Source organism: Gymnoscopelus braueri (genome assembly GCF_963280865.1).
Source record: "Gymnoscopelus braueri genome assembly, chromosome: 8".
Classification (NCBI taxonomy): Eukaryota; Metazoa; Chordata; class Actinopteri; order Myctophiformes; family Myctophidae; genus Gymnoscopelus; species Gymnoscopelus braueri.
In genome coordinates, this window is record NC_137609.1 from 21,261,649 (window position 1) to 21,275,252 (window position 13,604).

General features: G+C 43.5%; 1 protein-coding gene across 2 annotated transcripts in view; it reads left to right on the forward strand.

The window, feature by feature from the left end:
- The window catches only part of dscama (Down syndrome cell adhesion molecule a), a 122,423-nt gene extending 109,295 nt beyond the window's left edge, over positions 1 to 13,128 (forward strand). Inside the window, exons 20-33 of one of the 2 annotated variants that reach the window (XM_080435285.1) lie at positions 227 to 360; positions 1,139 to 1,292; positions 3,056 to 3,176; positions 3,550 to 3,713; positions 3,801 to 3,899; positions 4,598 to 4,786; positions 5,464 to 5,754; positions 7,729 to 7,905; positions 8,006 to 8,036; positions 9,129 to 9,244; positions 9,430 to 9,588; positions 10,425 to 10,622; positions 10,816 to 11,118; positions 12,507 to 13,128. In XM_080435285.1, coding sequence (XP_080291411.1) covers positions 227 to 360; positions 1,139 to 1,292; positions 3,056 to 3,176; positions 3,550 to 3,713; positions 3,801 to 3,899; positions 4,598 to 4,786; positions 5,464 to 5,754; positions 7,729 to 7,905; positions 8,006 to 8,036; positions 9,129 to 9,244; positions 9,430 to 9,588; positions 10,425 to 10,622; positions 10,816 to 11,118; positions 12,507 to 12,886 — 2,516 coding nt within the window. In that variant the 3' untranslated portion in view covers positions 12,887 to 13,128. The remainder of the gene's footprint in view (positions 1 to 226; positions 361 to 1,138; positions 1,293 to 3,055; positions 3,177 to 3,549; positions 3,714 to 3,800; positions 3,900 to 4,597; positions 4,787 to 5,463; positions 5,755 to 7,728; positions 7,906 to 8,005; positions 8,037 to 9,128; positions 9,245 to 9,429; positions 9,589 to 10,424; positions 10,623 to 10,815; positions 11,119 to 12,506) is intronic. The other variant, XM_080435284.1, reaches the window with a different exon arrangement.
- The last annotated feature ends 476 nt before the right edge of the window (positions 13,129 to 13,604 follow it).

A 13,604-nucleotide genomic window follows, 5' to 3' on the forward strand; every position in this document is an offset into this window, starting at 1 on the left:
CTCACAGAGCGTCACTTCGTGCCGCGCTGCGAGCTTGTACATCTGCTATTTTTGAGCATTTTTGAATAAATCTTGAAAGTGTGAGAACTGCTGATTTAGAAGGCATTTGTAGAGTCGGCCTCAGGTCTTAATGGGTAAAAAAAACATTCAAAGTTGTAATATGGACATTCTGCCCGGCAGCAACGATATTCACAGTATTTGATCTGTCTCTTTTGTTTCCATTCAGTCCCTGGTCCTCCAGCTGGTGTGAAAGCAGCGGCAGCATCTAATTCAGTAGTGTTTGTGTCCTGGCTGCCTCCTCTCAAAGTGAATGGCATCATTAGAAAATACACCGTGTTCTGCTCCAACCCTCATCCCACGGTAAGGGAAAGGGAAACGGGGGGGTATTTTTGTCACAGTGCATTTGCTCATATTAAGTGAAAATTGTCCTCTGCATTTAACTCATACTAGTCTCTCGAGCCAGACTGTTGTTGGCTCACACAATTTCCAAATGCTGCCGCCCAAACGGAAGGGAGTAAAGCGGATGCCCTGCCTTCCCCCACTTCCATTTTGTCTTTGCAGTCGCGTAAATTTGTCTACTGTAAATCAAATTAGTCAAAGTATATATAGCTTGCTGCTTAGCAGAAATGGAAATAGATATTTTCAAATATATTTGCGTGCACGGAAATGACAAACAGATGACAGCTATGCACAGTAGCATTCAGAGATTGTGGCATAGTTGTCTGCCTTGAGAGACTAAACACATCCTAAATATTAGGAGCAAAGGGGCACTATTAATACAGCGTAGGATATGGGAGAGGGATGGAATTGTTTTCTTGTTGAGGCTGAAAAATGTCTAAAACATGTTTTTTATTATGTAAAATGCTTATGTTATCTAATGGGAGAAGAAATGATGGAGAATGCATTTTTGTGCAGTTTGAAGTAACAGCAGACAATCACATGATGACAAAGTATCAGTCCCAGGATTCAATCCTGAATCCTCTCCTTACAATTTTGAGCAAGGATAGAATTTGAATTCTACACATTGTATTTCTGTTATTATGAGCTATTATTATTGCCTATTTCCGGTGCGCGATATTTGTGCACGACCAAGTATGAATCAGGATAACGCCTCCTCGTTCGTCCTCTCACTCTTCAGGTAAGCAGTGAGTTCGAAGCCGCCCCGGACGTGTTCTTCTATCGCATCCCCAACCTGAGCAGGAACCGGCAGTACAGCATTTGGGTGGTGGCTGTCACCGCTGCTGGCCGCGGAAACGCTAGCGACATCATCACTGTCAAACCCATGGCAGAGGGTAAGGGCGGAGCTCTGCTGATTTTTGTTAGTCAGAATTATTGACCCTTCCTTTGTCAAGTCCCGCCCGCGGTCACGTCCGTCTTCGTGCCCATTGGTTGTTTGGTCTTAGTAAAAAAGGAACATCTCAGGTGCAGTATTGTGACCGGGCACAACATGTTTTTCTTTCTCCAAAAACTGGATATTCTTCTCATGTTTATTAAACTCAGTATAAACAACCGCTGCTGTGCGAAAGGCTTGCTGGTTGGTCAGTCAAGGAGTCACAGGGACCAATCAGAAGGCTGATAATGGGTCAATTGTATGATTGACGGAGTTAAACACTACAGTCCCTGGGCAGTGGGCATGCCAGTTCTGGGCATGCCAAAATAGGCGAACATTCTGCGAAACGTTTTGGCGGAATAGATTTAATGTGGACGGGAAAAAGGAGTGGACCAAGTGTAGACCCCTGGGGCACCCCAGTCAATGAAGTATATAGGGTTTAACTGGTTACATTTATTGCATAATGATCCATCGTTTCAACATAATGTACATAAAGTACATTTACCTCCTGCTTCAACTCACAAGTCACGTTTTACACGTTTTAAGTCAGTGGTTTTCATAGTGGGGTCCTGGAGGGGTTTCCAGGGGATCCCCAGCCAAATGTATGTTTTGCTGGGGAGCTAAAAACTCACAACGCATCGAGCTTGTAGATCGGCTATCTATAGCGAATGTTCCCCCCTAAATAGGGGCCATTTGGGTTCAAGTGGTTTTAATTGTTGGCCACATTTCTCAAGGAGCCTGCCTTTTTTACTCCATGATTTAATTGTCATTCACGGTAATCAGTCAGTTTGCATTCTAATATAACAGCACATGGTGCAGGGGGAATTTGCCCAGAATGCTCTCTTTGTTTGGGGGTTGAATAAATATTTCCAGAGTCAGCAGCCTCCACTTCAGTGTCATTGGAGCTGGAGCAGTGTGACATGATCCCTCAAAGCAATTAAAATCTCAGTTTTATTAGCTATAGCTTCAGCAGAGAGTTGGTCACACATGTGGAATTAGGCTACCATAGCCTTTCATTTAAAAAATATTGAACCTGAATTTTAAATACAAACTAAAATCTGATTTGGATACCCCAAATATCTGAGAGAATTGCATGGGTTTTAATTAATCCAAGATTCAATCTGGTTCTTGTCAATCCACAACCCTACCCCCATATCCAGACACCACGCACCTTGAAATTGAAAAAGTAGCTCATTCCCACTATCTCTTTATGAGAAAGGCATGTGGGCAAGCGTCAACTGCATGTAAATAGCACATTGCTTGGCCCTGTCAGCACTTTACATGCTTGGTGAGACCTGATAAGCTGATTATTAGTGGAGATAAACCCCGGAGTGGCTGCAGTCGAGACCCTCACCTCCTATCAGGATGTTCACATCCGCTCTGAGGTCTGGGTGATGAATGTCCCCTCCTCCCCAGGCCACAGTACAAATGGAATACATACAATAACCCTGCTGCCTCCTAATCTAGTTGAGCTGCTGCACTGTACATATCTCAGTTTAAAGATGGTGAGCCCATTGCAAAGTATTACTAGAAAAGTGCGCTCCTCTGAGCGCAGATCCACACCAGGCCAGGTAGGCCTACCCAGGGCTGTGTCAGTTGTGTCAGGTGCCCCCCTCCTCCCACCCCCCATCCCCCCCACAGGGTTTGTTGTTGTTATTTTTGTAATGCTTTTATACTGTACAGAAATGCATGAGGGCTAAATGTGGTATTTATGCACTGTGGCAGCTCCGGCCCGCATCCTGACTTTCAACCGGACGGTGACCACCCCCTGGATGAGGGATATTGTGCTGCCTTGTAAAGCCGTGGGTGACCCCGCCCCCACCATAAAGTGGCTGAAGGAAGGAACGTGAGTACAGAGCAGTTTAACCCCAAAAGACGCCACAAATATATATGTCGTCGCTGTTGGGTGGAAACCTTGTATGTCCAAAGTGTTACTTTTCAGGAAATGGAAAAAAAAATAAGTACGACGTGTTCCGATGGATCCAATGTACACGTTTCGTAAATAGCAAAAATGGCAGATCTACAAGCTCACGCGATGCCACGCATTGAAGTAGGCTAGCTAATGCATTCATTTATGGAAAAACTAAAACATTTAAAACAATTAGGAGATGCAAGCTCAGTCCGACAGCGACGATATGACAGATACAGTAGATGCTCAGAAGAGCAGTAATAGCAGTCTGGCAGAGAACCAAGTTATCTAAAGTACATTTATGTTTCAGCAATGGGACACCGGTGCCTGTTGTGATTGACAGCCGCCGCAGTGTCCACAGTAATGGCAGCCTCGTTATACGCACAGTGAAGGCAGAGGACTCTGGGAACTACACATGTGTGGCCAGTAATAACTTTGGACCTGACAAGATTGTCCTCAACCTGCAGGTTCAAGGTAAGTCTAACCAACTACCATTCATGAATTAAATTTCTACTACTTGCAGTCATTCGTAACGTGTTGTGTTTGTTGTCTCTTCTCCAGTTCCTCCAGACCAGCCTCGTCTCACAGTGACAAAGACAACCACCACCTCAATCACCTTGTCCTGGATCCCAGGAGATAACGGAGGCAGCTCCATTAGAGGTCAGACATGAAACACAACGCCTCACCTTTTGTTATGGCACAATTTCTCTGTATGTTCAGTGGTGGAAAAAGTATTCACATTTTTTACTTTAAGTAAAAGTATCAATACTGCGATGTAGAAATACTCTGTTACACGTAAAAGTCCGGAACTCAAAATTTACTTGAGTAAAAGTACAAAAGTATTAGTATCAAAATGTACTTAAAGTACCAAAAGTAGAAAGTACTCATTACGCAGAATGTCACAAGGTTTCAAATATATAAACTGTATAAAACTCTTTTGAAAATAGCTCACAATGCCTTGCATCGCAAAGCATTGGGAGCTATTTTTAAATGGCCGAAATCTATATAGGGTTGAAGTCGTTAATGTATGTTTTTGTAATATTGATCAAAATCTACAAAGTAACTAATAACTAAAGTTTTCAAATAATTGTAGTGGAGTAAAAGTACAATATTTGCATCTGAGATGTAGTGGAGTAGAAGTAAAAGTTCTGAAAACTGGAAATACTCCAGTAAAGTAAAAATACCTCAAAATTGCACTTAAGTACAGTACTTGAGTAAATGTACTTAGTTACTTTACACCACTCCATGAAACACAGCACCTCACCTTTTGTATATGGCACAATTTCTCTGTTTGTTAAAATAGTGCATAATCAGCATTCAGAAATGTTCTTGACTAATTCCCCACGCGATTCCTCCAGGCTATATACTGCAGTACTCAGAGGACAACAGCGAACAATGGGGCAACTTTCCAATCAGTCCCAGTGAGCGCTCCTACAGACTGGAGAACCTAAAGTGTGGCACGTGGTACAAGTTCACCCTCACGGCCCAGAATGCAGTGGGGCCGGGGCGCATCAGTGAGATCATTGAAGCAAAGACTCATGGAAAAGGTAGGCTATGAGAAAGTAATTTTCTTTCGAGACAGTGATTCATTCGTTTCTGTCGTTTATGTTGTGTGCCAGACAAGAAATACCTGGATATTAAATTAAAGTTGTATTAAATAAAATAAGGAAGGCTAGTGGCGAGACTGTGGGTAGACTGAGTAAACATAACAATAGATCATGATCTTAATGTTTTTTTAAGTTTTTTGTTAAAGCTACGTATATTCTGAAAGCTCTATATTCTGCTTGTAGTTATTGCTGTAGAGTTTTTATCCAGTAACAGTGGTTTCCCTGTCTCTCCATCTCTTTAATGAACAACAAATACATTTTCAGGTGGGTCACCAATTTCATCCAACCAGGAAAGAGAACCCTTATACCAGCTTTAATTTTATATTGTTACATTTATCCTGTATTTTGTATGAGCTCTCTCTCCTGATTGGATAAAATTGGTATCTTGACCTGAAAATTTATTAAGAGCTGGAGAGACAGCGAGACCCCTGTTACTGAACAAACACTCTATAGCAACGATTACTATGGGAATTACAGAGCTTTTAACACTTTTAACAAAAAAAAATAACTTACAACCCCTTTAAACTCGACTGAAGAAGTTTTAATTATACTGTAAGAAGTTATAAGTATTTGTTAAAATTTGCTGTCTTTAATGCTCACTTCCCTTTGCCTCACAGAGCCTCAGTATTCCAAAGAACAGGAGCTCTTCACCAGTATCAATGCCACCCGCGTCAGACTCAATCTGAACGGCTGGAACAATGGCGGCTGCCCCATCACTTCCTTCACAATGGAGTATCGAGCCGTGGAATCGCCCACGTGGACCACAGCTCAGCGGACCTCTCTGACCAAGAGCTACATCCTGTATGACCTACAGGAGGCCACTTGGTACGAGCTTCAGATGAAGGTCTACAACAGTGCCGGCTTCGCTGAGAAGAGGCTCAAGTTCGCCACTCTCAGCTACGATGGCAGTGAGTAATCTCCAAAGTACTATAAATGATGACCATACAATTTCATTTTGCATTAATTCTCCAGGACTTTTTTCAGCAGGAGAATTTTAGCTGTTCCACCATGAACTCGCCTTTTAACTTTTTGAAGAGTGCCTAGAGTGGATTTGTTCTTTTGTTTTGGGGGAATTAACTTTCCCCTTTTTTTTGGACCAAAGAGAATCTTCCAGCTACATTGCTTCACCAGCTTTGAAATCTTTAGTAGCCCTGCTCTTTTTTTCTTTATTTTTTTTAACTGCAGCACAGTTGATCTATGGACAACCTGTGATAAAGCACTTACCTGTCCAATAGCTGTGTACCTAGTGACATGCGTGTGACGTCAGACGTCCGCCCGCCAGCCAGTCCTCCCTTAAGCCAATTTTAATATAGCATGTGCAAAATTGTGAAAATAGCTGATCTACAAGCTCACAACGTGTCGCATCGTGACGCATTGTGAGCTTATAGATCTGCTATTTTCACTATATTTGAAATAGGGCTTAAGTGGTTAATTTGTAATGAACTTTCAAGTCAAAAGTACAATTATTGCCCTTTTTTAAACTTAAATACAGTACCATATAAATGTACTTTGTTTCTGTCCACCACTGCTTACCTGTCCAGTAACTGTGGTATCCTCTATAACAGTGTTTCCTAACCCCGGCAATCGGACCCTTTTTGGGCTGTGAGGAGGTTATAGAGTCTATAACCTCTATCCAAACAGGCATAGTCACAAGCAAATACTGAGCATAATAAATCCTTATTTTTGTAATAGCAGAGCTTGGGGCTCATCTGCCTGCTGGTAAAGTAAAGTAGCTGTCTCATGTCAGGTTTCATGCCCCAGCTGCAAAACACTGCAGCTTCCTTGATGAATTAGGCAGTAAAGAACCACATTTTATGCTGACTCCAGTTGGTTGTGGCTGATTTGTGGCCAGCTCTATACAGCAATGATACCTGCATCGTGCCCCTATAGAGCACTGGGTCTCAATGTTGGGTTAGGGCAGTGGTTCTCAACCTGTGTGTCAGGATTGTGAAATTATTAGATCAACTATTTTCACTATATTTGAAATACGGCTTAAGTGAATCATTCATAATGTACTTTTCCCCTTGTTTCCTTGGAATGTAGTGGAGTCAAGTACATTATCTGTCTTTGAAATGTAGTGAAGTAACCAAAAAATACAAATACTCAATTAAAATAAAGTACAGTAAATGTACTTAGTTACTGTCCACCACTGTTTATGGCCACCGGTTGCTACTGCCAATTGGGCAGAAGTTCAAATGCTGACAGTAGTGCAGTGCAGCAGCTCATCCTGCCAGGCTGAATGTGATGTGATTGTAGGAAGGAGGATAAAGGAACGAAGATGTTCTGTGCACTTTCATCTGTTGAACATTTCTTTTAATCAAAATGACCATATACTATAGTCCCGAGCTAAGCGTGCTCTACTGACAGTACTTCAAGGAATGCAGACTCAGCAGCAGTCTGACAAACGGATTCATTTCAGCTCCTCAGGCCTTCATCAGCGTTTGCCCTGCCTGGCCGCATGTGACCTTTATATAGCTGTTTGCAGTATAAAGTATGCAAATTCCAACATCACAATACAATACACAATATAATAACAGTTTGAAAATACTTCAACGACAAAGCAATATTGATTATACACAATAGTACACAATGGAATAAAAAGATTAGGATCACATGAACTCATATTGTCCCTCTTATGAGCTTGTCATAATAGGCAGATGAAAACATTCAGGCAAACATTCAGCGAAAATAGATGTACAAGCGTTGCAACTTGTTGTGAGCTTGTAGATCGGCTATTGTCGTTGAAGAGATTTGGTGTAGAGGGGGGAAAAAGTAGGGGATATTGACCCCTGGGGGACTCCAGTCAATGAGACATAGGGTTTAAGTTGTTAATTCAAAGGTCAATACGGTCCTTTCCTAAGCTTTTCATGACCTCTGCTTAGGTACCATTGCCCCTTTGGTGAAGGCACCAAATGTGCAGGAGGGTCGGTCTGGCGGTGGAGAGGGTCTGAAGATGATGGTGACCATCTCCAGTGTGCTGGTGGGAATCGTGCTGATCTTCATCGGGCTGTTGGTGCTGAGGAGGAGGAGGAGGGAACAGAGGCTCAAGAGGCTCCGAGGTGAGACGCCAACATGGCCTAGTTGTACATTTAAGCTAGTTTTCTGTACCATGAATAGCATGTCAAATTAAGTTTTTTTTTTCTCTGTTTATTTTCATAGATGCAAAAAGTTTGGCTGAGATGCTGATGAGGTAAGAATGGTTGAGTTTATTTATTCATTGCAGAGCATAAAATGACAAAAGGGGTGCAAAACAATTCTCTTTATTGTAAATAACTAGTGCATCCCCCGCTGGGAGCGTGTGCCCGTTCCAAACGCGTGCCCGTTCCAAACGCGTGCCCGTTCCAAACGCGTGCCCGTTCCAAACGCGTGCCCGTTCCAAACGCGTGCCCGTTCCAAACGCGTGCCCGTTCCAAACACGTGCCCGTTTCAAACACGTGCCTGTTCCAAACGTGTGCCCGTTCCAAACGTGTGCCCGTTCCAAACACGTGCCCGTTCCAAACGCGTGCCCGTTCCAAACACGTGCCCGTTTCAAACACGTGCCCGTTCCAAACACGTGCCCGTTTCAAACACGTGCCTGTTCCAAACGTGTGCCCGTTCCAAACACGTGCCCGTTCCAAACGCGTGCCCGTTCCAAACACGTGCCCGTTTCAAACACGTGCCTGTTCCAAACGTGTGCCCGTTCCAAACATGTGCCCGTTTCAAACACGTGCCTGTTCCAAACGTGTGCCCGTTCCAAACACGTGCCCGTTCCAAACACGTGCCCGTTCCAAACACGTGCCCGTTCCAAACACGTGCCTGTTCCAAACACGTGCCTGTTCCAAAGTGCATAACAGTTCCAAACGTGTGCCAGTTCCAAACTAGGCAATTGCTTGGCTCCCAGTGTTGTCGGGGGCCATGTCTGTTCAGTGCGCATGGCCATTTGGAACATTTGGAGTAGGCTGATTACTTAGGCTTGGCCCCCAGAAGTGCTGCTTGCAATGTTGTTGAGAAGCGCTCATGCAATTAACACTGCACTCCTATCGTCCTCAGCAAACAGTACACCCACAAAGTGTGAACTGATTTCATTGATACATTTATTTTTTAATAACTATTGCTGTTTTCTAGATATGTTTACTGTATGTGAAGGCAGTTCCTCGGCTTTGTGACTCTGTCTGAGCACAAACCTTAGGAACCTTCATTGCCTAAGAGAAATAATCTGCTCATAATGTATCAATAATACTATTTGTTTCTACAAGCAAGGCTTCCCTACACATTTTCTGAGTTAATTTAATTTCTTCTCCAGTAAAAACACACGTCCAGCTGAACCAATCAACAAACAGCAGCAGACCCTGAGAATGCACATTGACATCCCCAGAGCTCAGCTCCTCATCGAGGAGAGAGACACGATGGAGACCGTGGGTAAGTGTCCATGTGCCACTATAGTTGATTCAGCCAGGTCCGAAAAATAGCACAAATAGGCAATAGCAGATGTACAAGCTCACAACAGAATATTGTCATTGTTTTTTCTCCTGTTTTCTTTTTCAATTCTAGTTTTGGTTGTTTGGTTAGTTTTAGTTGACTATAATAATCCTGCTGTGCTACAGATGACAGGTCTACAGTGTTGCTGACCGATAACGACTTTGGCGAGACCCAGAAGCAGAAGTCCTCTACAGTCACCCACACAGTCCACTACCAGTCCCTGTCCCAGGCCACCGGCCCGCTGGTAGACGTGTCTGACGCCAGGCCTGGAACCAGTAAGTCCAGTACGGACTCCCTTCTTTCTTTTTTTCGCTTGAAACAAAAACATGTAGTTATTGTTGTGCTTGTGTACATATAAGCCAGTGCTTCTCAAACGTTTTAATATCAACGACCAAATGCACGCAATGAGAAAGATCCTGCACACTGAGACCTTCATATGATGAAGGTCTAAGGACCAAAATGTTGTTTTGTAATAAATAATTCTAGACTGTGTGCGGGATCTTTCTGAGAGCGTACGAATGAAACCAAATGCACCCATATGGGTCCATTTGGTTCCATTCGTACGCTCTCAGAGTTACAGAACTGTAAGGGTCCATCTGGAAGCCCCCTCAAGGAGCTCTGATGGCCCCTGGACCCCACTTTGAGAACCACTGATATAAGCAGTTGAATACTTGAATCCTTTTGTTTTTGTAATTGTTATTCCACTCAGTCATTTTGTCTGCTTGCTTAAAAGGTACAACATGTTAGAGGCATGAAACCTACAACCACATCAACTGAACAGCCTTAAAAGGCTTTCGTGATGTCAATAGCATGTCAATTGGACTCTAAATTGTGTCCCTAAAATAAGCTGTGCTGTATAATCCTCATAATCTCATAATCAATTTGCAATTACAATTTACAATTTAGGCATCAAGCAGACGCTCTTATCCAGAGCGACTTACAATAAGCAAGTTAATCACATACATAGAATGCAGAGAGACAGTGCAGTGCCTCACGAAATCCCAGGTAAACCAAGAAGTCTCAACAATATCATCAAAACAATATACTATCTAAAATAACAATCTGTACATTTAAACTATAGGATACCAGGTAAAACTATCATTCTGCCATCTCCCCACAGACCCCACAGCCCGTCGCACAGCCAAAGCCGGACCTGCCGCCCGTAACCGCTATGCCAGCCAGTGGACCCTGAATCGGCCTCACCCCCCGGTCTCTGCACATACGCTCAGCACCGACTGGAGGCTGCCCACTCCCAGAGTGGCGGGGTCCGTCGACAAGGAGAGTGACAGCTACAGCGTCAGCCCATCTCAGGACACAGGTAGAAATGTCATATCCGATTAAAAACCTCGTTTTACGGTGGATATAACAACTTAACAATAACTTTAACATTCCCTAACAGTGATTCAGATTAGTCAGAGTTTAATAACCCACAACCCCTTTAACAGCTGCTGCTACTAACTCTCTCCACTTACCGTTACCGCTAACCCCCAACCCCCCGGCCGCGTGACCAGACCGCGCACGGAGCAGCATGGTGTCGACAGAGAGCGCCTCCTCCACCTACGAGGAGCTGGCCAGGGCCTACGAACACGCCAAGATGGAGGAGCAGCTGCGCCACGCCAAGTTCACCATCACCGAGTGCTTCATCTCCGACACCTCCTCGGAGCAGATGACGGCGGGCACCAACGACTACACCGACAGCCTGACCTCCAGCACGCCGTCTGAGTCGGGCATCTGCCGCTTCACCGCCTCGCCGCCCAAGCCTCAGGATGTCAGCCGGGTCATGAACATGGCTGCGCCTAAGGCCCACAGACCTGGTGAGAGGGTCGCTTTGCCCGGTGGCTACAGGCTCTAAAGCAGTGATTCTCAACCTTTTTAATTTCAATGACCCCCCATTGCCAATTTGATATACACTAGGCCACAGACCCCCATTTGATAAAAGTTTTGATCTCTGGGACCCCAGTCGACACTGTAAAATCGCCGTTGATTTAACTCTGAGAGTGTACAAATGGAACCAAATGGACTCCTAAGAGTCCATTTCAACCCCTGGTGGTCCATGGACCCGATGTTGAGAACCAGTGCTTTAAAGTCTTGTGCCTGAGCACTGGTTCTATACTAATCTCCTCACTACAGTTGATGTACTCACACAGCATGAACTGAAAATGTTCCATGCCTAAACTTTAACATCCAGTGGAATGCTGACATTAACATGTATCCATTCTAATACCAACACACAAATCAGGCCGGTTTGACTTGAAGTCACGATCGTTGTGAAGAGGCTGTTTTGCTCTATTGTTTTTCAGCATTATCATCCATCGGTAGGAATAATGATCAATCATGGTGCTAAATCCGTCAGTGCACTCTGTATCGCAGAAGAAGCAAATTGAAAGCATCACTTATTGTCCCTGCTGACTATACATCAAAAACTACAGCCACCCTCCCCTCTTTCCTGCCACTAGGGGTGGCTTTTGCAGTGAATTATGGGAATTGTAGGATTAGGGAGAGGAAAATTGAGATGTCTCAGCTGGTATTGAATGCGATCAAAAATGTTTTTGCGTTGATCTTTAATTTGACAGTGGAGTATTCCTTTAGTATGTAGATCACACAACCTGAGCCACAAACATGTTGGTAACTCACATTAAAGCAACACAGTATATCTTGGTAATTTTCTTCAGCCACGTAAATACAGTAGTTTGATTGGCCACAATACAACCTAGGGTTTTGTATGGGATCTATTCATATTTACCTTGTTCAAAAACCAACTCTGAATATTGTTATCTATTTCTTAAAATCATCCATAGATGCAAATTGCTGTTGAATTATCTTAGTTGGTTAAACAATGCCATGACTAGTAATGGAGGTAATTGGAGATTACTGTTAAATTAATTGTCAGTAAGTGTCAGGCCATGAACCAGGAATTCCTTGGTATCCTATCCTTAAGTATAAGGTTAGGATATAAGGATGAATATTATATAAGTAAATATAATAGTATATAAAAGATACATATTTTTTTTTAGATTAATCGAAAAAGTAACTAAAAAATTATTAGTTGCAAGAATTATTAGATAGTTGCAGCCCTAGTTTAGTATATTGAGGGGCATCTATGGTGGAAATAAATTATTACATGAAAGTTTAATATGTGTCATTTGGCTTAACAAGACTTGCAATGTCCATCTCTGGTCTCACTCTGTTCTCCTCTCTGCAGGGGGTGAGTTGGTGCACCTGCCTCCGTACCTGCGCATGGACTTCCTACTGAACCGAGGTATGACCTGCTCAGGATCGTCCAGGGGGACAGCTAGTGGGGAGGGAGCGGCCATGGGCCAGGCCTGTCTGGAGCCCCAGAAGAGTCGCTCTCTGAAGCGACCCTCCCGCATGGCGCCTCCTACGCCCACAGAGGCCCCCCAGGCCAGCAGGGACCCAGTGGCACAGTGGCAGCCTGGCTCGGCAGCCACGCTCCCCCACAGAGAGGGCTCAGAGCTGTCCCAGGCCGCCAAGCTCAGCACCTCCCAGGAGTCCCTGCTGGACTCACGAGGACACCTCAAACAGACCAGCAACCCCTACGCAAAGTCCTACACGCTGGTATAACAGCAGGGGGCCAAGGGCGGGACTAGAACTCACTCTTAACACTGGACTTAACACTCAAGTGCAGTAAACTGACTTTCACCACGCAGTTCTGTATATACGTCCCCCTCCATCAAGGACGGGGGTCACTTTTACTAATCTCCTTTTATTTATTTTAGAGCTTTCTTTCAACTCTTGTTTGGGTTTTTTTGTTTTAATTTTTCACTTGAGACAATTTCACGCGTCACTATTGACTCCAGGCGGAGCTTGCCAAACTAATTGAGTAACTACGGGAGCGTTATTTATTATTGATTATTGTTAATTCTTAATAATTAATCAGTGATTATTAATTGTTAGTTGTCAGATATTAATGATTATTAATTATTGATTACCAAATGATCAATTAATACCATTACTACAATGTTTTCATACAAATCCGGACATCTTTTGTTTCTGGAAGTGGAAGATGATTATTTGGAGTAATTTTTTTCCTATGGAATATCCTTCTGAAACACTGAATGAAACTTGGGTGAAATCTCGGAATGAAAGCAATTGACACCAGTCCAAACTTTTCAGCTGCTCTCAAATTGTTACTTTTTTGAAGAAATAAATAAAAAAATCTATTTCCTATGGATGCATGGGGACTGACCAATTAAAAGACAATGAGGATTACGATAGTGACTGGACAGCCCAGTCAAGCATTTTGTCACACTATGAAATGATCCAATGTGAAGATTTATTA